Source organism: Cynocephalus volans, chromosome X (genome assembly GCF_027409185.1).
Source record: "Cynocephalus volans isolate mCynVol1 chromosome X, mCynVol1.pri, whole genome shotgun sequence".
NCBI lineage: Eukaryota > Metazoa > Chordata > Mammalia > Dermoptera > Cynocephalidae > Cynocephalus > Cynocephalus volans.
The window spans coordinates 114,294,404-114,319,882 of record NC_084478.1 but is presented as its reverse complement, the minus strand read 5'-3'; the positions used below and the strand labels follow the sequence as shown (position 1 = coordinate 114,319,882).

General features: G+C 47.9%; 5 protein-coding genes across 5 annotated transcripts; 1 reads left to right on the top strand and 4 right to left on the bottom strand.

Moving 5' to 3' along the window:
* Positions 1-789: 789 nt before the first annotated feature.
* Positions 790-1,900, bottom strand: LOC134367775 (thymosin beta-15A). The gene is made up of 2 exons (XM_063084483.1): positions 1,801-1,900; positions 790-827 (listed from the first exon to the last, which is right to left on the bottom strand). Exons 1-2 carry the CDS (start codon positions 1,898-1,900, stop codon positions 790-792), a joined length of 138 nt encoding a protein of 45 aa, XP_062940553.1.
* Positions 1,901-5,748: 3,848 nt separating this feature from the next.
* On the bottom strand, positions 5,749-6,208 carry LOC134368255 (histone H2A-Bbd type 2/3-like). Its single transcript, XM_063084802.1, has 2 exons — positions 6,164-6,208; positions 5,749-6,045 (listed from the first exon to the last, which is right to left on the bottom strand). The coding sequence occupies exons 1-2, from the start codon at positions 6,206-6,208 to the stop codon at positions 5,749-5,751; spliced, it is 342 nt and encodes a 113-aa protein (XP_062940872.1).
* Positions 6,209-11,609: 5,401 nt separating this feature from the next.
* Positions 11,610-12,041, top strand: LOC134368254 (histone H2B-like). The gene has a single exon (XM_063084801.1). The coding sequence runs from the start codon at positions 11,610-11,612 to the stop codon at positions 12,039-12,041; it is 432 nt and encodes a 143-aa protein (XP_062940871.1).
* Positions 12,042-16,711: 4,670 nt separating this feature from the next.
* On the bottom strand, positions 16,712-17,822 carry LOC134367565 (thymosin beta-15A). The gene is made up of 2 exons (XM_063084310.1): positions 17,723-17,822; positions 16,712-16,749 (listed from the first exon to the last, which is right to left on the bottom strand). Exons 1-2 carry the CDS (start codon positions 17,820-17,822, stop codon positions 16,712-16,714), a joined length of 138 nt encoding a protein of 45 aa, XP_062940380.1.
* Positions 17,823-21,671: 3,849 nt separating this feature from the next.
* Positions 21,672-22,131, bottom strand: LOC134368253 (histone H2A-Bbd type 2/3-like). The gene is made up of 2 exons (XM_063084800.1): positions 22,087-22,131; positions 21,672-21,968 (listed from the first exon to the last, which is right to left on the bottom strand). The coding sequence occupies exons 1-2, from the start codon at positions 22,129-22,131 to the stop codon at positions 21,672-21,674; spliced, it is 342 nt and encodes a 113-aa protein (XP_062940870.1).
* Positions 22,132-25,479: the final 3,348 nt, after the last annotated feature.

Sequence of the window (25,479 nt, the reverse complement as noted above, 5' to 3'; positions counted from 1 at the left end):
AAGAACCAGATCAGAGGTTCAGTGTTACAGGTCATCAGTGGGCATCAGATATCTGAGTTGACGCTCAACTGAAGATGTGATGTGCTCAGTACAGTGCGTGTTAACAAGTGCCTCCCGCGCCCTTTCCATCCAACCCCAAGCTTAGGTGCCCCCTCCCATTCAGTCGGAAAACACTTTCCAGAAGGCAAGACAGCCCAGCTTGAATTTCAGTTCTTATTCAGCTTGAGTGGGTCACTTCAGACCCTGTGTTTGTCTTTCTTCACTCTGAGATAAGGGGCTTAGTCCACTGCTGAAGAGGTTTTCCTTCAACCGTTTTGTTTGGCGAAAAAGGGTACCCTTGTGTACTTTTCCTTCCTTAGAAGAAATGAAGTCGAGAGCCGCCAGATAATGACTGTATTTATTATTTCATTACTACATTGGAAATAAAAACAAACTGTGAGAAGTTGCAGAAGCATGCAACTTCATGAAGATAATGAAGCAATGGAGGCACCCATTGCAGAAGGTTAAACCTGGCTTATCCTGCTGGGGGTGAAAGGGCTACACACACAAGGGTCAACACTGGTGAGATTATTCGCAACATCTGCCATCTGGAATTTACACACCAACGGCAAGTTTGAAAGCACACTTCAGGAAACTTTGGTTCCACCTGACCTTTTAGCCAGGGAATAGAAATGAGAGGACAGCAGAAGATGCCTAAAATCGCTACAAACACAACGGTTTGCAAAAAACAAGCATAAAACCAAGGCTCTCGGGCAATGTTGAAATTTCCTCTTGGGAGGAGATCCCGTTTTACGATGTCTGAGCACACTGTTTCTCCTGCTGGATCGCTGAGGGGAAAAACAAAACAAAACAAAACAAATATATATCACTAAGAGTATTTTCCTAAGATTTAATTCAGTTTCTTACAAAACAGCTTTAGGTAAGTCATGGAAGGCTGCCATACATGCTTTTAATTGAGAATGCTAAGGCACTAACCACAAATGCTCACAGCGGGGTGCATGTGTGCACGTGTGTGCATGTTTACCACTCGAACATTCATTAGAATCTACTTCAATTGCAGTTTTTTTGGTTTTTGCTTTCATTCGAGAGGCAGATTTGTGTTGTTGACAGTTTTTCGATAGATTATTTGAGACCGAGGAGGAAGTGAAGCATTTTGCTCACGTTTATCTCTGACGATACCATTTGGAAGTTATACACTTTGAGATAATTTTCACTAATTTCGGAACTCTCAAATAACGCACACATGACAGAAAATGCCCCTCAGCTGTTGTGAATATGCTTGGAGTTTCTCCAGCTGTCTGTTACTCTGGAGGGCAAAACTGATCCCTTAAGTCTGGGAGCCTCAAGTGCACCCAAGATCGAAACTCGTTCTGCATCCCTATCTTGTCATCAGATTGGAGAAGGCCCAGACCGCAGAGCTGGCATGGTTCTTTAGGCATGAGATAATGGACTCAAATTTCTAGATGCAGAAAAATGCCAAATAACTAAAAGTAGACAGAAGTAAGGTTTTTCTAGTGCTAAGTCCAATGTTTAAGATTGGTTTCAATGTGTGTTTTAGTAATTTTCCAACAGGGAAGTGGTTTTTACTTCCCCATTACTACTAGGGCCTATCATGTGCGAACCATTTATATAATCCAAAGAAGGAGACAACTCTTTGATAGTTGTCATGGCTGCATAAAATAAAATGGTACTCTAATAATTACTTCCTCGATAGTAAAAATTACTAGAAGATAGGTTTATTCACGGAAGATACCAACTTTCACCATTGTCTGTCTCAGCTAGAAACCCTCCATGACTTACTTTCCTTTGAGGGAAGAGTATTTTTTTCCTCGGTATGAGTTTTCTTCAGTTTTGACTTGTCAAACTTCTCCACCTCCGACAAGTCTGGCTTATCACTCATCTTGACTAAAAGAAAGACCGAAAACAATTTCTTTTAAGAAACTTCCCTGGCAGAACTATCGTCAGACAAAGTAGTAACAGTCATAAATGTTCAAACGTAATAGTCATGTATATTTTACCTACTGATCTTCCACAGGAAAACACCAGCGCATCTTAGAAGAATTCTATTTTCATTACTTTGAAATTCACTTCAATACCCCTATTCTGATAAGCAGAAAATGCCCTTAGATCAGGATACACTAGAAACCAAGACGCTCTAGAAACCCGGAGCCAACATGTCCGACTCTTTTAAAATCACAGCAAAGGTACAATGGAGGTAAGAGAAGCACAGGAACAATTAGGGGTCGAAGAATATAATAAAAACTTGGTTCAACCAGTCAATGATTTTCTAATAGATCACAGCACTATCTAAGAATCTTCGCTGTCTGTTCAATTACCGGGGGGTGGGGGGGGGGGGGTGGCGACGGCATTTTTCTTGGAGGATGGGGAGCAGCACACAAAAAGGGGTGGCCGAAGTTGTACTAATTTCTTTCCATTTTAAATGCCCCCAAACAGTAGATTAAGGTGCTGCAATAAGAGAGGGGAGAGGATTTAATCCGGTCGTAACTGGTTACTCGTCCTATACTAGCCCCTTGTGGCAGCGGTTTGTAAACACTGTAAGAAGGGGCAGCTAATTAGGATCAGACTCACGACTTCAGCAGAATGGGATACGCTAAATACACAGAGTCTTATTTCACCACGTTTTCTCTGTCAAGGGCGAGGCAAGGAGACAAGGCTCAGAAGAGTCTTGCTGTGGACCTGATGAAATGCCTTGCGGCGGCCTCTGAACATTCTAGGTTCGTCCAGAACAAAGAATAAGAGACCCCAGAAACCGGAAGGCGGAGCTCTCCTGCTCATGTCTGTTCCCACCCTGGTGGGGCGAGACACGTCTAGCGACCAGAGTAGAACAGAGACGCCCCCAAGCGGCCAGTAGTTTCAAACACGTCCCCTCCATTCAGTTGACCTTACCCTATGACCCTCCCGTGCCAAGCGCTCAGAAGCCAACCTCAAAGCTGGGGAAACCGGGACAAACAAATAACAGGGCCGGGCGCACAGGCCACTTTGACAGGAGCATCTTGCTTTCATTGGAAAATAACTGTCATCCTGGTCGGGCGCCCAGCCGAAGGGCCACGGGAGGGGAGGGAGCGAGGGGCCAGGCCCAGAGGGCCCATTCCGGGCGAGCCCTCAACTCCGCTTCGTCCTCGAAGCCTCCGACCTGCACTTCTTCCGCGGACCGGCCGGCCGCTTTGGGGGTCCGCCCCTCGGGCCTTCCAGGGCCCGACCCCCGGGAGGGCTCGGCATCTCGCACAGGAGGCGCGCCGAGGGCAGACAGAGGCACGAGTCTCGCCCCGCGGCGCTGACGGGAAAAGCCAACCCCAATCCGGGCCCCTAGGGCTCCCGAAGGCGCGACAGCCCCGCCACGGAGTCCCTGCGTGCTCCCGTCCCCATCGTCCTCTGGCCCCAGCGGGACCGCACCACCTCACCTGAGGGCTTGAAGACGCCTGAAGGATGCCCCTGGGGTGGAGAGAGCTGCTCACTGCCTTCGTGGTGTGCGTTCCCGCGCAGAAACCCGCACTTACAAGGCCCGGAGCAGGCCCCGCCCGCCCCCGCCCCCACCCCTATCATTGGCCGAGGTGTCCGGGTGAAAGGACGAGTCGACACCAGTTGATGACCCACCGGAGAGGGCTCGTTTATTAGGCGGCACACAAACATATACATAGGGTTTTTAGGGAAAGCTGATTGGCTTAAGATACAGTCCCTACTTAGCATACCGCATGGGGCTTGGGGGGTGAGCTGATTGGTGTACGATTCGCGCCGGTAGGAAGGAGAATACGGAAGGAAAGGGCAACCAGCGCCATGATGGGGTGTGGCCGAGAAGGACTTATGTGATCAGGGTGTGATCCCTTGGGGCATTTGGGTTCTTACACCGGGCCTCATTTCCCAGCCCCTACCTCCGCTTTAGCCTTGCAGGCCCGTTCCCCCATGTCTTCCCTCTACTTAGGACCTCACCCCAGGAACAGGGGCTTCATGATGTCCTAGCCGACCTCACCTTCCCAGACCCCATCACGGCCCTCTCTGATTGGCTCAGGGACCGCGGGCTCACATTCCTTGCCTCTCCCACTGCTTTAGGCCCGAGGGTCCTTATTCCTTTCATCCCGAGTACACTCACTCCTCCAAGATAATAGGGGCCTCTACCAGAAGCAGGCACATTTTGCCCAGTTACCTTTGAAGGTCTGGAACTCTGAGATCCAAGCCAGATGAGCTGTAGTCAAGCTCGCACAACTGTTTATAGCCATCGGACCCTAAGTAGGCCATGATGACCAAACAGTGGTATGGAAGCGTTGCTCAGCGCTGTCTGTTCTAATCCTTGCCCGGGTCATGGAGGAGGTGAGCGTGGGTGGTTCAGAGTCATTCACTCCCACAGCTGGACGTCTCTACGACAATGAGGCTCTCCTGGGCCAAAGCCACATTTTCAACTTTCTCAGCCACTGAACAAGAGAACAGTCACTTGATAATAACCACAGGAGAATCTACTAAGGCTATCCGTCTTTATATCTCCAATCCCTAGCACTTTGTTTGGCCCACAAGTGACCCTCGATGTAGACATGTCCGTAGATTAAAGTAACATAATAAATGCGTGATTTAGAGTCAGAAATTAACCCTGATATCTGTGTATAGTCGATTTTCAGTACAGGTTCCAAGACCATTCAGTGGGGGAAAAGAATAATCCCTGTCACAAATGGTGCTGTGACAACTGGATATCCACATGCAAAAGAGTGAACTTGGACTTCTATCTCACACCATGTATAAAAATTCATTCAAAATGGATGACAGATCTAAGGGCTGACACTCAAAAACTCTTAGAAAAATCACATCAAGGTACACCTCCATGACCAGGCCCTGGCAAGCATCACTCTCCTGTCGCAGGAAGAGGCGGACAGCCTGAGTGAGGGCCAGCTCCTCCATGGCCGGTGGAAGAGCGCCTGCTGGAAGCGTGCTACCGCCAGCTGGCAACAGGCCACATAGACAGCCACTCCTGGGCGCAGCCCCGGGACACCTGCCACGGTCCTGTCGCCCTGGTGATACGCAGAGAGCGGCATCTGAGGCGGGGCCTGGCCTGACCGCGCTGTTGCTAGGCTACAGCTTGCGTATCCCGGTAGCTAAGGGCGTCTCCCAGCCTCTCCCTCTGAACAAGGCCAAAACTAAACTCTTGACCCCCTGTGACCCTAGTTCCGCCTTTGGGGATTTCTGCATTGTTCCCACCCATCAATCACTCCTCTCTCTGGCAGTCAACGTCCCTGCCCCACTTGAGCCCTTGACTTGAGCTCCCATGCCACCTGAGGCTCCGTCCCCCTCCATAACATAACCCCTTTTGACATTCATCCTACCAGGACACCTCAGTCTTGGCCTTGAGCTCCACCCCAATGAACACCATCGTTCCGGTGACTAGCTCAGGGTCCACGTGGGAGCCTCCTGTGCCCCCGTCCCAGACAGCACCTCCCACACGGGGACACCAACCCCCATTGTCACCACGAGAGTCTGCTCCCCTGTGCCCTCCCTGTTCCCTGACCCTCGCCACTCCCTGCCCGTCCGTCCAACATTGGGTGTCTCACACCCCACTCTGACACAAAATTTATAGAGCAAGCCTGTGGGTACTTTCAAACACTTTAATGACACAAGGCGCCGAAGGCACAAGACAGGCCAGGGCTGTCCCGGCTGGCTGTGACGGAAGGGGCTGGCGCCGGGCTAGCAGGAGTAGACGGAGGATCGGTGGGCTGGTGAGGCCCCCTGGGTGCCAGGCGTCCACAGCTAGGCTGGGGCCACCTGGGAGATGGTTGTAGTCACGAAGAAGCCACTGAGCAGCGCGTTGCTGTGCACGGCCACGTCCAACAGCTCCAAGGTGATGCATCTCCTGCTGCTCCTCCGGGCCTCGTCGCTCGCCAGCTCCAAGACCTTGGCCGTCACGTACTCGACGATGGCACCTAGAAAGACCGGCGCACACGAACTCTGGCACTGGGCGTAGTGGCCCTCCCGCAGGAGGCGCTCCGTGTGGCTCACGGAGAATGTCAGCTCGGCTCGGTGGGCGCGAGAGCGGCGGCACGGCACCTATTGAGACCGGACGACCGTGGACGGCTCGTCCTCCTGCTCGGCATGCCGGGCCTTGGAGACGACCGATCAATCTGCGAGGTCTGGCTCGACTGGATGCCTCTCAAGATGTCGGTACTTGGCCCGTACTCCGTAACCTAGCTACCGCGACCCGGCCCCTCATTGGTCCGGAACAGGCTCGTGGCCGCGCACACTGGTGACGTCACTGCCCTCCAGTTGACCCCGAGGGAGCGGGCCTGGGCCTACAAACGGCCGGCCAGGGCAGGTGCAAGGCACCCGCACGCTCTCGCCCCTGGGCCCTCCCTCTGTGGCAGCGCTCGCCTTCTGTAGGACCCGAACATCGCAGGCAAGATAAAGAAAGAGGGGTGGGGGACGGGTACGACATGGTGTCAAGTACATTCTTGATGTCGTGGAACAATCACAACCGTCTGCTTCCAAAGCATTTTCACCACCCCGCCAAGAAACCCCTGTACCCGTTAAGCACTCACTCCCCATGCTCGTCGTCCCCCCACCCCCGAGCACACACATACACACGCTCCCAATAAATAGCTCTTGGCAACCACTTATCTGCTTTCTGTCGACAGAGGTTTCCCCCATGTGGAGCTCTCCCTCCCATGGAACTCAACGCATGGCCTTCTGTGTCTGGCGGCTTTCACATAGTGTAATGTTTTCCTCATGGTACATCTACGTGGTAGCGTGAATCGGTACTTGCTTCCTTCCTTTTCACAGCTGAATAATAATCCATGGTATGGATGGACGACATTTAGTTTATCTATTTGTCCATTGATGGGCATTTGGGTTGTTTCCCCCTTTTGGCTATTGAGAATAGGGCACCTCTGAACGTTCATGTAGGAATCTTTGTTTGAACACCTGTTTCCATTTTTGAGAGACTACATCTAGTGCTATCCCTCCCTCTTCCAGGTCAGTGCTTCAGGGTCCATTAGCTGTCTCTTCGGTCCCTGCAGATCTTCCAGAGGCCCCACCCAGACCACAGGGCTGCTAAGAATGTTCCCACACACGTCTCCTTGTGTTCAGGCCACTAGGTAGTGTACCCAGCAATGGAACTGCTGCTGTCAGCAGTGTGTGCATCCTGCGCATTAATTAGTATTGCCAGATTGCTCTCCAAGATGGTCAGACCAATTTGTCCTCCTAATACCAGAGTGTGAGTCCCCACTAGTCACCAACATTTGATGCGGTCTGACCTTTCTAATTCTCACTGCTCCGACGGTGTGAAATAGTATGTCACTGTGGTTGTAGTAGGCATTTTCCAGGAGACTTGAGCGAGGTGGCACCTCTTCAATCGTGCTTCTTGTTGTTCTTTGTGATCGTTTGTGCTTGGTCTTCCGTAAAATGCCTGATCAAGGCTTCCTTCTTTTTAATCTTTTTAATCAGCACGTGGGCCATAAAATCCTCTCTCAGTAGCACTCACGCATGCCCCACAAATTTTATTCTCACGCATCAATAAATATTTTTCAGTCCCTGTAATGATTTGTCCTTTGGCCCATTATTTCTTTAGAGTGATTTGTGTCATCCCAAACATTTGGTTTTGACAACATGGTTTGTCATTGATTCTTAAATGTACTGTAGTCAGAGAATGTGATATGTATTTGATACTTCTGGAATCTTGCTTGATGGCCGAGTACATGTTCTATGTTCATAAATATACATCAGGTGGATAAAACACATTCTCTAATTTCCGGGTTCATATTATCGCATTACTCCATTTCGTCAAGCAAGCTTGGTAGGTGTTTTATTTCAAAGTCCTTGTTACGTTTCGGCCACTTGCTTACAGGTGGCTGCAAATGTCTATATTTGGTGGTGACCTTCGCTACTCCTTATTGTCATTCAGTCAAGTGTTGACTTAAATAGTTTGAAGCTACCCTACCCAGTATAGGTCATCTTAAATTTATAATACCTCCCACATGAATTGAACATTTTATCCCAGGGGGACTATCTTTATCCTCAAGGAATCTCCGTTGACTTCAAGTCTATTTTTGCAATATGATATAGCTATGACAGCTTTCTTCAGCAAAGACCTGACTTAACGCTTATTCCACCATTAAAAAAAAAATTGGTGGGTTATTTTCTCTTCTTAATATTTTTTCTAGCTACGTTGGTACTCGTAATGTGTTATTTAAGCAGTAAAGGCACTTCCCGTAGCTTGTCTACGTAGTAAACCACACCACTGGATCCTAGATGTTCACTCAGTAAGTGCCCTTTTTCCTCACGCCCCTCCTGAAGTGAGTAATCAGATGCACTTGATTCCACTTAGGATCTTGAACCTCAAACCCCACTTTTCTTCTCTCTTTCTCAAATTTCATTAATATCGCTAGAGTGAGCAGGACCAAAGCCATGTTGGGACCTAAAACCACATGGGCTGTAAAAGAATGTAAAAGGACACAGTTTTTCCTTGGTAAGCATTTATTGGGGTTCCCTCCTTTCCCACAGTTATGTGATCTGTTGAACTGTGGTTATGGGGCAAGATGACAGTATTTACGTGGATGTAAAGTTGTTTTCCAGTCGGCCTGTGGCTGCAGACTTGCACGTACTTTTCAGACCCTGGGAAACCAAGGAAGACATCAGTAAAGCTATGGTGATTCCACTCTTCCAGCAGGACTCTGAGAAAACAGCAATGGCAAGAGGAGAATCCAGACAGAGTCTTGTTGAGAACAGGGACACAGGTCTGGGGGATGAGGCCATCATCTCCTTGATCCCATAGATGGAGTCCGCTTTCTCCATTCTAGATGGCTAGTGCCACCTCTTCTGTAACAAACCAGGCTGGGGAAGAGGTCCCCACTGCCCAGGGCTGAGAGTTTCATGCTGCTATCCCAGAGGGTCCAGAGGGCAGAGCAATGATTAAAGAGGACTGTTTTCAATCCCTTAAATCTAATGGAATTAGCCCTACTATGGTGCAAACCTGCTTAGGGCCCATAAACTCTAGTTTTCTTCTGATTTCTCACATTTGGAATGGTAATGTCTATTCTATGCCTGTCCCGCTACTGTTTTTGGAAACTGGTAATTTGCTGTCTGTTTTCGCAGGTTCAGGGATAAGGATAAATTCTGCCTCAGCATCAGTCACAACTGGAGTCTCACCCGTAGCAGATATATAAGATTTGTAGATGAGATTTTGGACTTAAAGTTGAACTGCAATGGGTTAAGATTTGGGGGCTGTAGGGAAGGTGTGAATGTATTTTTCATGGAAGTACATTAATTTTTTGGAGGGGCAGAAAGCTTAATATTCTTTATTGAATTGTACCCTCTCAAAATTCTTGTGTTGACCTTGTGACCCCCCAGTACTTCAGGAGGTGACCCTATTTTGGAGATAGTCTCTATAGAGGTAACTGTGTTTAAAGTGAAGTCGTGAGGGTCGGTCCTAACCCAATATGACTGGTGTGCTTATGAAGAGGGGCTATTTGGCATCCAGAACTGTGAGATGATAAATATATATTTTTTAAGTCACCGAGACTCTCGAATTTATTTACGACAGCTTTAGAAACTAATATAATATCTGTAAATCAACATGATTAAAAGCATAAAACCATTCAAACAAAACAACAAACAGCAGTCAAGGACTCAGACCTATTTAATGACACAATTCCCCTCAACTGCAAGTCCAAACATTTCAGGAGGCTTCTAATTGGTTCAGCCTGGGACACCTCATCCAACAGGTCCCTCCCATCATCCCCATTGCACATAGACGCAAAACATGATGTTTTACCTTTCTAAAAAAAAAAAAATGTATATATATTTCCACACACATTATATTGCCTGGCAATGAACAGAATTGGTAAAATCTGAATGAATTAAACTAGTAACTTCAGTTTCTAAAGAAGGTGGATTAGATATTGTTTCTTGACATTTTTGACTCAGTTATTTCTCTCCTGTGTTTCAGTCCTCAAATATATATCCACAGTCACACACACACACACACACACACACACACACACACAAACACATAGTATTTATACACACACACACAAACACACATATACACATACACATATACATATGTGTCTGTATACATGTAAAAATGAATATATATGTGTGTACATACAAATATATACATATACATATATATATATATATATTTATATTTATATATACATTTGTTTTTTTTTTAATTTCTGGCCGGTGCTGGAATCCTCAAACTCATGGAGAATAAATAACGAACTGTAAGCATCCATATGGGGAACATAGTAGGAGCAGGACAAACATCCTGCATCAAACGTTTTTCGGCATTCTCAGTATTATGGAGTACATACAGAAACACAAAGGAGGACCCAACCGATCACAGAAATAACTAAGGAGAAAATTTCAAGAAGCAATACCTATCCCTAGGCTTTCTAGAAACTGAAGTTACTATTTTAACTCGTTCAGTTTTATCCAGTTATGTTCCTCTCCAGTCTATAATCTTTGGGTTTAGAAAGCACAAACCTTCATGACTTGCATTTATGCATAATAGGGATGATGGAAGGTCCAATCAGAGCAGCTCAAGCCCCAGTCTGTTCTCAGTCAGGCAATGAGGAACCTGTAGCCACGGAGTCATAGCCACCGGCTCACCATGGAACCGGGTTTCCCAAGAGAGCCAATCAAAATTTTCCTGGACTCTTCAGCCTTGGAGTTGAGGTGGAAGCAGCTCCTGATGGAATGGGTGTGATTCTTTGCCTGAGGGCTCATTTACTGTGAATTGTACTATATGGTTGTTTATTGTCTTTTCTTTCTTTCTTTCTTTCTTTCTTTCTTTCTTTCTTTCTTTCTTTCTTTCTTTCTTTCTTTTCTTTCTTTCTTTCTGTGACAAGTTCCTTGATGACCTCCATTTCTCTAATTCTTCTTCATTCTGTACTGGTTCCGTATTTGGGGTTCATTTTTCCACAAATACATTTAAGGAATAAATTTTCTCGAACTGTCCGATTTTTGAAAAGCACGTGATTTTAAACTATTTCTTGACTGTCTCTTACCTTTTGGGTGACTTACTGCAAAATTAGACCAATACCTTTTTTCTCTTTCAATCAAGGGCTGTTCTATGTATTCAGCAATGCTAGAATGTAGGGTACTTTTTCGGATCTAAGTATCATTAGGAGTGTGACTACAAACCTGGTAAATGCTGAATTTTCTTATGTAGGTCTAAATACCCCAGTTGTGTTTGATTTCACTCTTTACAAACGGTAGTTTTTTACTCCGTTATCCTGATTCATTGAGGGTTTCAATCAGAACCGGAGGCGGGAGGTGGACCGACACATCTCCACGTCCAGGAGCCCTCTGCTGGCCGTGCCACAGCCTTCCTGTGTGGGTTCTCTTGCTGTGAATTTCTGTATGGGACCAGACAGGCAGCTTGCAGGGCTCCAGACGCTCACTGTGATTGGTGGAGGGACCGCCAGCAGGAGGACCGTGCAGTCCCAGCGCACTCCGCTAGGCTCACTCACGCGCTCCCTGTGTGCCCTGACACCCAGTCAGAAGTCGAGGTCACGCATGACGTGAGGCAAGGCAGCGACTATAAAAAGGGCTCCCCGCCTGGCAGCAGCGCCATCGTCGGTGCCTCCTAGCTCTTGGGGGTTGCCTGAGGGATGGCGGAGCCTGCCTCTGCCCCGTCTCCGGAGGAAGGTGTCAGCACCCAGGCGCCTGAGAAGGGCGCTCCGACGGCCCTGAAACAGAAGAAGCCCAGGCGCCATCGCCGCCGCAGCCGCCGTCACACCCGCTGCCGCCGCGGCCGCCGCGGCGAGGACAGTTTCGCCACCTATTTCCCCAGGGTTCTGAAGCTGGTCCACGACGGCCTCAGCCTGTCCCAGCAGGCCGTGAACGTCATGGACTCGTGCATTAGCGACCTCTTCGAGCGCCTCGCCGAAGAGGCCGGCCGCCTGGCCCGTTACAACCAGCGCTGCACCCTCACCTCACAGGACATCCAGGCCGCCGTGCACCTGCTGCTGACCGGGGAGCTCCGCAAGCATGCCGTGACCGAGGGCACCAGGGCTGTGCTCAGGTTCACCATGAGCACATGAGCCGCCTCCTGCCCCCGGGCACGGCCCCCCAAAGGCTCTTTTCAGAGCCGCCTCAGATGACCCGAAAGACCTGTAACCACTTAATTTATCGTGCTATTTGTGGCTTCCTCAAAATCCGAGTAAATTTTCTGTTCTTCTGTTGCTTTTTGTTCTGTGTGGCCTAAAATAATTTTCTAGAGTTTTCCGTGAGTACTGATCTCCTACATATCCTCTAAGGAAAAGTGATTTTAAGAAATCAACACGATTAGGAAATGATGACTGCGCTATGGGTGTTTGTGGTTTCCGTTTGGAAATTCAGAAATCAAGTAGAAACATCAGCAAAGCACCAAAATGACGTTGGGAATTGTAGACAGGGAACAAAATGGGACTGACACAGATGAAATGTCTGTGGGACAAGGGACGACTGGGTTTGAGGACTAGAAGGGAACAGAACGCATGACTACTTTCTTCAGTAGTTGATGGACGAAAATGTGGCACCTCCTGGTGCGGTTTGCAGAGAAAACCAACTGAAGGGAAGAGTCAGCGCTTACGTAATTGACAAACTGTTGATATTCATTACATATAGAAATTATAATTTTGCTATGTTGGATTAAATAAAATATATTATTAAAACTTTAAAATAAATAACACATCCTAAGCATCTATATGCGGAATAGAGTATTAACAGGACGATAACACTCCAGTCAACCTTTTTTTCCGCATTAACTTTATTACTTAGCCCATTAGAAACACACGTGAGGAAACAAAACACAGCATAGAAAAAATTAAATCCAAGAGTTCCACAACAGTACTTACTCCTAGGCTTTCTAGAAACTGAAGTCACTACTTTACTAGTAACTAGCAACTAGTTCCTAGCAGCTAGTTACTACGAACTGGTGACTAGCGCTCCTGGACGTCAAGGGACCTGGCTGCCCATCCCCTACATCCAGTCCTTATTTAAAACCCTCAATGAATCTGGAACAAAAAGTGGAAAAGCCCAGGTTTTCATAGTGAAAACTAACCGATAGGGGATATTTTAAAATATGCAACCTGTGTAAAGTGTAAAATAAATCTATTCAAAACTCTTAGATGCTGAAAAGGAGAGCACATTTTAGAACTGGTGACTACATATTAGAGCTCCTGTGTAAAAAAAAACTTTTTCTAAATGCTTTCAAATTTACTTTTCAATGAAAACTCCTAACAGAGGAAAAGGGAATCGATTATGTGGCAATGTTTTAAAATCAAAAGATTCTGTGGTAATTTAATTCAATCACAGGACTTCCATACACTTGTGCACATATAAATTACAGAAATCGATCCAATTATATGATATACAAACTCGAGCGTTATGTATAATAAAAACAATGAAGGACAGTTATATTAGTGTTGACAATGTGGTTCACAGTAAAGAATGCTGGGAAGCCAGCAGCAAGCCACCTGCCACCTGCCAGAAAACTACCCACTGCAGGGAGAGGAGCAAATGGGAACAAGGAGGTCAAGGGGTACAAATCAGGAATTGGGCCAATGAATACGTCTGGAGATCCAAAGTACAGCAGGACGACTATTGTTAATAATGTTGTGTTTGATTCTGAAACTTTACCAAGACAGTAGATTTTAGATTCTCTTAGCATACAAGGGTAGAAGGTGATGAAGATGGTCATTTGTTTGACTGTAGTAATCTCTTCACTATGTATATGCGTACGAGCCAGAGCCATCGTGTCGTACACTTTAACTATAAGGAAGAAAGAAATAAAAAAAGGAAGACTAATACACATTGGCAGCACGCCCCCTGACCCCTGCCCTCAAACTGCCACGGGCACACCTTCGGAGGGCTCCAGGATTTACGGGCCGACTGGGGTGGCTCTGAAAACAGCCTTCGGGGGCGATGCTCGGGGGCGGGAGGCAGCTCAGGTGCTCATGGGGAACCTGAGCTTGGCCTTGGTGACCTCGGACATGGCGTGCTTGGCGACTGTGCCAGCATTGTGCTAAGCACTTGACGGGGAGTACCTCAACTACTTTTCACCACATCCCCTTGAAGGAAACAGTGTTATCATCTCCATTTCTATGGATGAAGAAACTGAACCACAATAGATTGTCACTTGCCCGAGATCATACCGGTTGAAACTTCCCAAGGCAAGGATCAAACATATTCCTATGCATTTGAGAGACGAAGGGCAAGATATTTTTCTCAGGTGTGAATATGCGATGGTTACATTCTAGGGCATTCCTAAAACTCACTTGCCTGTGCAGTTTCTTGAGAATTTTAAGTGATGACACTAAATGAGGTTTTTGACCCTTTGCAAAGATGAAGTCGTCGTGACATACGATTTGGCTGATTTTTGTCTTTGGATTAACTTGCAGCATATATATTATGGCTTTCCAGCTTTTTGCCATTTTCTGTTCTTTGCAATTAAGGACATGTCGGCCTATGTACACTGACAGGATACAGGTGTCAAAGCATGGACCAGGTATTTTCAAAAGATGTAGACATGCATAAGAAAATCCACTTAACTCCAGGCTTTTCTTTTTTCCCGTAAATGTAACTGCTACAAGAAGACCTTCGGATGGTTGGTTTTGCAAATAATAAATGGATTCAGGGCTCTGAAACCTCAATCCCGGATGCTTGGGAAAAAAACCTCCCTCTGCTTGGAAAGACAAGTGAACCTAGTCACTCACTACAAGATTAGGCCCATGTGATTTACTTGAGAAATGCAGGGCAAAACTACTTCCAGTGAGCAATCGTTCTTCCCGTCTTATTTCTGTAGGAGCGTTCACTTAGAAACTATGTGACTTCCCCTCCCACCACATACCTCTCACTTGCTCCCACTCAGTTTATCATTTACACTGCCCTGGGAGGAATCAATCCTTTAAAAAAAAAAATGACGGTTACCAGGTGCAACTAAAAACTGGGAGTTTTCGTCCCATCCCCAGCTCACCTGACATGCTTTCCTTTAGGCATCTGAAATGGGCCTAATCTTGAGCTGGATTAGTGTGCTAATGCACACGTTACTGAGTCTGTCGTGGACGTACAGCATCTTTATCAAGCTGCAAATGGCAAACTGAAAGGAGAGCAAATGGGCTGGATGACAGAATCGGGATCCAGGGACCTGATAATGGCTAAACTTGTGTCCGTCCGTCTAAAGTGCAACCGTTATGGGTCCCCATCTGTGTAACTTGGGTCCAAATGCTCTGAAAAGGTCAGCTGGAGAAGACTTGGACGTATGGGGGCAGGAAAACAACAGCTGACTTCAAATACTGGAGGATGGATTAACCACGCTGTATGGGTCTCCAGCATGCTCTCCTAGGATTATGGCATAGAAGTTACAGGCAGGCAGGGAAGCGTGTAAGCAGCATGTCAGTGTAAGGGACTGAGTAACTCTACTGGGCAATTGCTTCAGGCAGATGGTAAGGTAGTGATGACCAACATGGTGACCTCCAGGGCTCAAATCTTCTGGTTACCCTAAGCTCTGAGATTGTGTCACCTCAACCACACTTTACCTTAGTTGACCCACCTGCTGTTTTGCTTGTGGAAATTTGTGCTAGAGCAGAGAAAACACCTTCCACTTTCTGTAACCCCAGTGAGTATTTAAGGATGTGAGCCCCTAGAAAGAGGGAGGTAAGATAATAGTTGAGGTTGCAAATAGGTATGGACGGTATAATCCCTTATGGTGGGAAGATACCTATAGTAATAGATCACAGAGGGGCCCAGCCCTTGTAGCCTCATTTAACCTTAATGACTTCCTAAAAAGTCTATCTCCAGGTAGAGTCGCATTGAGGGGTAGACCTTCAAAATATGAATTTGGTGTGGTGGGGGTGGGGGAACACCATACGGTCCACAGCACTTATGCTCACCATGAAACCAAAAATGCTTGCTTCAGGAGACAGTAAATTCTGTTCAGTAGAAGAACCAGATCAGAGGTTCAGTGTTACAGGTCATCAGTGGGCATCAGATATCTGAGTTGACGCTCAACTGAAGATGTGATGTGCTCAGTACAGTGCGTGTTAACAAGTGCCTCCCGCGCCCTTTCCATCCAACCCCAAGCTTAGGTGCCCCCTCCCATTCAGTCGGAAAACACTTTCCAGAAGGCAAGACAGCCCAGCTTGAATTTCAGTTCTTATTCAGCTTGAGTGGGTCACTTCAGACCCTGTGTTTGTCTTTCTTCACTCTGAGATAAGGGGCTTAGTCCACTGCTGAAGAGGTTTTCCTTCAACCATTTTGTTTGGCGAAAAAGGGTACCCTTGTGTACTTTTCCTTCCTTAGAAGAAATGAAGTCGAGAGCCGCCAGATAATGACTGTATTTATTATTTCATTACTACATTGGAAATAAAAACAAACTGTGAGAAGTTGCAGAAGCATGCAACTTCATGAAGATAATGAAGCAATGGAGGCACCCATTGCAGAAGGTTAAACCTGGCTTATCCTGCTGGGGGTGAAAGGGCTACACACACAAGGGTCAACACTGGTGAGATTATTCGCAACATCTGCCATCTGGAATTTACACACCAACGGCAAGTTTGAAAGCACACTTCAGGAAACTTTGGTTCCACCTGACCTTTTAGCCAGGGAATAGAAATGAGAGGACAGCAGAAGATGCCTAAAATCGCTACAAACACAACGGTTTGCAAAAAACAAGCATAAAACCAAGGCTCTCGGGCAATGTTGAAATTTCCTCTTGGGAGGAGATCCCGTTTTACGATGTCTGAGCACACTGTTTCTCCTGCTGGATCGCTGAGGGGAAAAACAAAACAAAACAAAAAAAATATATATCACTAAGAGTATTTTCCTAAGATTTAATTCAGTTTCTTACAAAACAGCTTTAGGTAAGTCATGGAAGGCTGCCATACATGCTTTTAATTGAGAATGCTAAGGCACTAACCACAAATGCTCACAGCGGGGTGCATGTGTGCACGTGTGTGCATGTTTACCACTCGAACATTCATTAGAATCTACTTCAATTGCAGTTTTTTTGGTTTTTGCTTTCATTCGAGAGGCAGATTTGTGTTGTTGACAGTTTTTCGATAGATTATTTGAGACCGAGGAGGAAGTGAAGCATTTTGCTCACGTTTATCTCTGACGATACCATTTGGAAGTTATACACTTTGAGATAATTTTCACTAATTTCGGAACTCTCAAATAACGCACACATGACAGAAAATGCCCCTCAGCTGTTGTGAATATGCTTGGAGTTTCTCCAGCTGTCTGTTACTCTGGAGGGCAAAACTGATCCCTTAAGTCTGGGAGCCTCAAGTGCACCCAAGATCGAAACTCGTTCTGCATCCCTATCTTGTCATCAGATTGGAGAAGGCCCAGACCGCAGAGCTGGCATGGTTCTTTAGGCATGAGATAATGGACTCAAATTTCTAGATGCAGAAAAATGCCAAATAACTAAAAGTAGACAGAAGTAAGGTTTTTCTAGTGCTAAGTCCAATGTTTAAGATTGGTTTCAATGTGTGTTTTAGTAATTTTCCAACAGGGAAGTGGTTTTTACTTCCCCATTACTACTAGGGCCTATCATGTGCGAACCATTTATATAATCCAAAGAAGGAGACAACTCTTTGATAGTTGTCATGGCTGCATAAAATAAAATGGTACTCTAATAATTACTTCCTCGATAGTAAAAATTACTAGAAGATAGGTTTATTCACTGAAGATACCAACTTTCACCATTGTCTGTCTCAGCTAGAAACCCTCCATGACTTACTTTCCTTTGAGGGAAGAGTATTTTTTTCCTCGGTATGAGTTTTCTTCAGTTTTGACTTGTCAAACTTCTCCACCTCCGACAAGTCTGGCTTATCACTCATCTTGACTAAAAGAAAGACCGAAAACAATTTCTTTTAAGAAACTTCCCTGGCAGAACTATCGTCAGACAAAGTAGTAACAGTCATAAATGTTCAAACGTAATAGTCATGTATATTTTACCTACTGATCTTCCACAGGAAAACACCAGCGCATCTTAGAAGAATTCTATTTTCATTACTTTGAAATTCACTTCAATACCCCTATTCTGATAAGCAGAAAATGCCCTTAGATCAGGATACACTAGAAACCAAGACGCTCTAGAAACCCGGAGCCAACATGTCCGACTCTTTTAAAATCACAGCAAAGGTACAATGGAGGTAAGAGAAGCACAGGAACAATTAGGGGTCGAAGAATATAATAAAAACTTGGTTCAACCAGTCAATGATTTTCTAATAGATGACAGCACTATCTAAGAATCTTCGCTGTCTGTTCAATTACCGGGGGGTGGGGGGGGGTGGGGTGGCGACGGCATTTTTCTTGGAGGATGGGGAGCAGCACACAAAAAGGGGTGGCCGAAGTTGTACTAATTTCTTTCCATTTTAAATGCCCCCAAACAGTAGATTAAGGTGCTGCAATAAGAGAGGGGAGAGGATTTAATCCGGTCGTAACTGGTTACTCGTCCTATACTAGCCCCTTGTGGCAGCGGTTTGTAAACACTGTAAGAAGGGGCAGCTAATTAGGATCAGACTCACGACTTCAGCAGAATGGGATACGCTAAATACACAGAGTCTTATTTCACCACGTTTTCTCTGTCAAGGGCGAGGCAAGGAGACAAGGCTCAGAAGAGTCTTGCTGTGGACCTGATGAAATGCCTTGCGGCGGCCTCTGAACATTCTAGGTTCGTCCAGAACAAAGAATAAGAGACCCCAGAAACCGGAAGGCGGAGCTCTCCTGCTCATGTCTGTTCCCACCCTGGTGGGGCGAGACACGTCTAGCGACCAGAGTAGAACAGAGACGCCCCCAAGCGGCCAGTAGTTTCAAACACGTCCCCTCCATTCAGTTGACCTTACCCTATGACCCTCCCGTGCCAAGCGCTCAGAAGCCAACCTCAAAGCTGGGGAAACCGGGACAAACAAATAACAGGGCCGGGCGCACAGGCCACTTTGACAGGAGCATCTTGCTTTCATTGGAAAATAACTGTCATCCTGGTCGGGCGCCCAGCCGAAGGGCCACGGGAGGGGAGGGAGCGAGGGGCCAGGCCCAGAGGGCCCATTCCGGGCGAGCCCTCAACTCCGCTTCGTCCTCGAAGCCTCCGACCTGCACTTCTTCCGCGGACCGGCCGGCCGCTTTGGGGGTCCGCCCCTCGGGCCTTCCAGGGCCCGACCCCCGGGAGGGCTCGGCATCTCGCACAGGAGGCGCGCCGAGGGCAGACAAAGGCACGAGTCTCGCCCCGCGGCGCTGACGGGAAAAGCCAACCCCAATCCGGGCCCCTAGGGCTCCCGAAGGCGCGACAGCCCCGCCACGGAGTCCCTGCGTGCTCCCGTCCCCATCGTCCTCTGGCCCCAGCGGGACCGCACCACCTCACCTGAGGGCTTGAAGACGCCTGAAGGATGCCCCTGGGGTGGAGAGAGCTGCTCACTGCCTTCGTGGTGTGCGTTCCCGCGCAGAAACCCGCACTTACAAGGCCCGGAGCAGGCCCCGCCCGCCCCCGCCCCCACCCCTATCATTGGCCGAGGTGTCCGGGTGAAAGGACGAGTCGACACCAGTTGATGATCCACCGGAGAGGGCTCGTTTATTAGGCGGCACACAAACATATACATAGGGTTTTTAGGGAAAGCTGATTGGCTTAAGATACAGTCCCTACTTAGCATACCGCATGGGGCTTGGGGGGTGAGCCGATTGGTGTACGATTCGCGCCGGTAGGAAGGAGAATACGGAAGGAAAGGGCAACCAGCGCCATGATGGGGTGTGGCCGAGAAGGACTTATGTGATCAGGGTGTGATCCCTTGGGGCATTTGGGTTCTTACACCGGGCCTCATTTCCCAGCCCCTACCTCCGCTTTAGCCTTGCAGGCCCGTTCCCCCATGTCTTCCCTCTACTTAGGACCTCACCCCAGGAACAGGGGCTTCATGATGTCCTAGCCGACCTCACCTTCCCAGACCCCATCACGGCCCTCTCTGATTGGCTCAGGGACCGCGGGCTCACATTCCTTGCCTCTCCCACTGCTTTAGGCCCGAGGGTCCTTATTCCTTTCATCCCGAGTACACTCACTCCTCCAAGATAATAGGGGCCTCTACCAGAAGCAGGCACATTTTGCCCAGTTACCTTTGAAGGTCTGGAACTCTGAGATCCAAGCCAGATGAGCTGTAGTCAAGCTCGCACAACTGTTTATAGCCATCGGACCCTAAGTAGGCCATGATGACCAAACAGTGGTATGGAAGCGTTGCTCAGCGCTGTCTGTTCTAATCCTTGCCCGGGTCATGGAGGAGGTGAGCGTGGGTGGTTCAGAGTCATTCACTCCCACAGCTGGACGTCTCTACGACAATGAGGCTCTCCTGGGCCAAAGCCACATTTTCAACTTTCTCAGCCACTGAACAAGAGAACAGTCAGTTGATAATAACCACAGGAGAATCTACTAAGGCTATCCGTCTTTATATCTCCAATCCCTAGCACTTTGTTTGGCCCACAAGTGACCCTCGATGTAGACATGTCCGTAGATTAAAGTAACATAATAAATGCGTGATTTAGAGTCAGAAATTAACCCTGATATCTGTGTATAGTCGATTTTCAGTACAGGTTCCAAGACCATTCAGTGGGGGAAAAGAATAATCCCTGTCACAAATGGTGCTGTGACAACTGGATATCCACATGCAAAAGAGTGAACTTGGACTTCTATCTCACACCATGTATAAAAATTCATTCAAAATGGATGACAGATCTAAGGGCTGACACTCAAAAACTCTTAGAAAAATCACATCAAGGTACACCTCCATGACCAGGCCCTGGCAAGCATCACTCTCCTGTCGCAGGAAGAGGCGGACAGCCTGAGTGAGGGCCAGCTCCTCCATGGCCGGTGGAAGAGCGCCTGCTGGAAGCGTGCTACCGCCAGCTGGCAACAGGCCACATAGACAGCCACTCCTGGGCGCAGCCCCGGGACACCTGCCACGGTCCTGTCGCCCTGGTGATACGCAGAGAGCGGCATCTGAGGCGGGGCCTGGCCTGACCGCGCTGTTGCTAGGCTACAGCTTGCGTATCCCGGTAGCTAAGGGCGTCTCCCAGCCTCTCCCTCTGAACAAGGCCAAAACTAAACTCTTGACCCCCTGTGACCCCAGTTCCGCCTTTGGGGATTTCTGCATTGTTCCCACCCATCAATCACTCCTCTCTCTGGCAGTCAACGTCCCTGCCCCACTTGAGCCCTTGACTTGAGCTCCCATGCCACCTGAGGCTCCGTCCCCCTCCATAACATAACCCCTTTTGACATTCATCCTACCAGGAAACCTCAGTCTTGGCCTTGAGCTCCACCCCAATGAACACCATCGTTCCGGTGACTAGCTCAGGGTCCACGTGGCAGCCTCCTGTGCCCCCGCCCCAGACAGCACCTCCCACACGGGGACACCAACCCCCATTGTCACCACGAGAGTCTGCTCCCCTGTGCCCTCCCTGTTCCCTGACCCTCGCCACTCCCTGCCCGTCCGTCCAACATTGGGTGTCTCACACCCCACTCTGACACAAAATTTATAGAGCAAGCCTGTGGGTACTTTCAAACACTTTAATGACACAAGGCGCCGAAGGCACAAGACAGGCCAGGGCTGTCCCGGCTGGCTGTGACGGAAGGGGCTGGCGCCGGGCTAGCAGGAGTAGACGGAGGATCGGTGGGCTGGTGAGGCCCCCTGGGTGCCAGGCGTCCACAGCTAGGCTGGGGCCACCTGGGAGATGGTTGTAGTCACGAAGAAGCCACTGAGCAGCGCGTTGCTGTGCACGGCCACGTCCAACAGCTCCAAGGTGATGCATCTCCTGCTGCTCCTCCGGGCCTCGTCGCTCGCCAGCTCCAAGACCTTGGCCGTCACGTACTCGACGATGGCACCTAGAAAGACCGGCGCACACGAACTCGGGCACTGGGCGTAGTGGCCCTCCCGCAGGAGGCGCTCCGGGTGGCTCACGGAGAATGTCAGCTCGGCTCGGTGGGCACGAGAGCGGCGGCACGGCACCTATTGAGACCGGACGACCGTGGACGGCTCGTCCTCCTGCTCGGCATGCCGGGCCTTGGAGACGACCGATCAATCTGCGAGGTCTGGCTCGACTGGATGCCTCTCAAGATGTCGGTACTTGGCCCGTACTCCGTAACCTAGCTACCGCGACCCGGCCCCTCATTGGTCCGGAACAGGCTCGTGGCCGCGCACACTGGTGACGTCACTGCCCTCCAGTTGACCCCGAGGGAGCGGGCCTGGGCCTACAAACGGCCGGCCAGGGCAGGTGCAAGGCACCCGCACGCTCTCGCCCCTGGGCCCTCCCTCTGTGGCAGCGCTCGCCTTCTGTAGGACCCGAGCATCGCAGGCAAGATAAAGAAAGAGGGGTGGGGGACGGGTACGACATGGTGTCAAGTACATTCGTGATGTCGTGGAACAATCACAACCGTCTGCTTCCAAAGCATTTTCACCACCCCGCCAAGAAACCCCTGTACCCGTTAAGCACTCACTCCCCATGCTCGTCGTCCCCCCACCCCCGAGCACACACATACACACGCTCCCAATAAATAGCTCTTGGCAACCACTTATCTGCTTTCTGTCGACAGAGGTTTCCCCCATGTGGAGCTCTCCCTCCCATGAACTCAACGCATGGCCTTCTGTGTCTGGCGGCTTTCACATAGTGTAATGTTTTCCTCATGGTACATCTACGTGGTAGCGTGAATCGGTACTTGCTTCCTTCCTTTTCACAGCTGAATAATAATCCATGGTATGGATGGACGACATTTAGTTTATCTATTTGTCCATTGATGGGCATTTGGGTTGTTTCCCCCTTTTGGCTATTGAGAATAGGGCACCTCTGAACGTTCATGTAGTTATCTTTGTTTGAACACCTGTTTCCATTTTCGAGAGACTACATCTAGTGCTATCCCTCCCTCTTCCAGGTCAGTGCTTCAGGGTCCATTAGCTGTCTCTTCGGTCCCTGCAGATCTTCCAGAGGCCCCACCCAGACCACAGGGCTGCTAAGAATGTCCCCACACACGTCTCCTTGTGTTCAGGCCACTAGGTAGTGTACCCAGCAATGGAACTGCTGCTGTCAGCAGTGTGTGCATCCTGCGCATTAATTAGTATTGCCAGATTGCTCTCCAAGATGGTCAGACCAATTTGTCCTCCTAATACCAGAGTGTGAGTCCCCACTAGTCACCAACATTTGATGCGGTCTGACCTTTTTAATTCTCACTGGTCCGACGGTGTGAAATAGTATGTCACTGTGGTTGTAGTAGGCATTTTCCAGGAGACTTGAGCGAGGTGGCACCTCTTCAATCGTGCTTCTTGTTGTTCTTTGTGATCGTTTGTGCTTGGTCTTCCGTAAAATGCCTGATCAAGGCTTCCTTCTTTTTAATCTTTTTAATCAGCACGTGGGCCATAAAATCCTCTCTCAGTAGCACTCACGCATGCCCCACAAATTTTATTCTCACGCATCAATAAATATTTTTCAGTCCCTGTAATGATTTGTCCTTTGGCCCATTATTTCTTTAGAGTGATTTGTGTCATCCCAAACATTTGGTTTTGACAACATGGTTTGTCATTGATTCTTAAATGTACTGTAGTCAGAGAATGTGATATGTATTTGATACTTCTGGAATCTTGCTTGATGGCCGAGTACATGTTCTATGTGCATAAATATACATCAGGTGGATAAAACACATTCTCTAATTTCCGGGTTCATATTATCGCATTACTCCATTTCGTCAAGCAAGCTTGGTAGGTGCTTTATTTCTAAGTCCTTGTTACGTTTCGGCCACTTGCTTACAGGTGGCTGCAAATGTCTATATTTGGTGGTGACCTTCGCTACTCCTTATTGTCATTCAGTCAAGTGTTGACTTAAATAGTTTGAAGCTACCCTACCCAGTATAGGTCATCTTAAATTTATAATACCTCCCACATGAATTGAACATTTTATCCCAGGGGGACTATCTTTATCCTCAAGAAATCTCCGTTGACTTCAAGTCTATTTTTGCAATATGATATAGCTATGACAGCTTTCTTCAGCAAAGACCTGACTTAACGCTTATTCCACCATTAAAAAAAAAATTGGTGGGTTATTTTCTCTTCTTAATATTTTTTCTAGCTACGTTGGTACTCGTAATGTGTTATTTAAGCAGTAAAGGCACTTCCCGTAGCTTGTCTACGTAGTAAACCACACCACTGGATCCTAGATGTTCACTCAGTAAGTGCCCGTTTTCCTCACGTCCCTCCTGAAGTGAGTAATCAGATGCACTTGATTCCACTTAGGATCTTGTACCTCAAACCCCACTTTTCTTCTCTCTTTCTCAAATTTCATTAATATCGCTAGAGTGAGCAGGACCAAAGCCATGTTGGGACCTAAAACCACATGGGCTGTAAAAGAATGTAAAAGGACACAGTTTTTCCTTGGTAAGCATTTATCGGGGTTCCCTCCTTTCCCACAGTTATGTGATCTGTTGAACCGTGGTTATGGGGCAAGATGACAGTATTTACGTGGATGTAAAGTTGTTTTCCAGTCGGCCTGTGGCTGCAGACTTGCACGTACTTTTCAGACCCTGGGAAACCAAGGAAGACATCAGTAAAGCTATGGTGATTCCACTCTTCCAGCAGGACTCTGAGAAAACAGCAATGGCAAGAGGAGAATCCAGACAGAGTCTTGTTGAGAACAGGGACACAGGTCTGGGGGATGAGGCCATGATCTCCTTGATCCCATAGATGGAGGCCACTTTCTCCATTCTAGATGGCTAGTGCCACCTCTTCTGTAACAAACCAGGCTGGGGAAGAGGTCCCCACTGCCCAGGGCTGAGAGTTTCATGCTGCTATCCCAGAGGGTCCAGAGGGCAGAGCAATGATTAAAGAGGACTGTTTTCAATCCCTTAAATCTAATGGAATTAGCCCTACTATGGTGCAAACCTGCTTAGGGCCCATAAACTCTAGTTTTCTTCTGATTTCCCACATTTGGAATGGTAATGTCTATTCTATGCCTGTCCCGCTACTGTTTTTGGAAACTGGTAATTTGCTGTCTGTTTTCGCAGGTTCAGGGATAAGGATAAATTCTGCCTCAGCATCAGTCACAACTGGAGTCTCACCCGTAGCAGATATATAAGATTTGTAGATGAGATTTTGGACTTAAAGTTGAACTGCAATGGGTTAAGATTTGGGGGCTGTAGGGAAGGTGTGAATGTATTTTTCATGGAAGTACATTAATTTTTTGGAGGGGCAGAAAGCTTAATATTCTTTATTGAATTGTACCCTCTCAAAATTCTTGTGTTGACCTTGTGACCCCCCAGTACTTCAGGAGGTGACCCTATTTTGGAGATAGTCTCTATAGAGGTAACTGTGTTTAAAGTGAAGTCGTGAGGGTCGGTCCTAACCCAATATGACTGGTGTGCTTATGAAGAGGGGCTATTTGGCATCCAGAACTGTGAGATGATAAATATATATTTTTTAAGTCACCGAGACTCTCGAATTTATTTACGACAGCTTTAGAAACTAATATAATATCTGT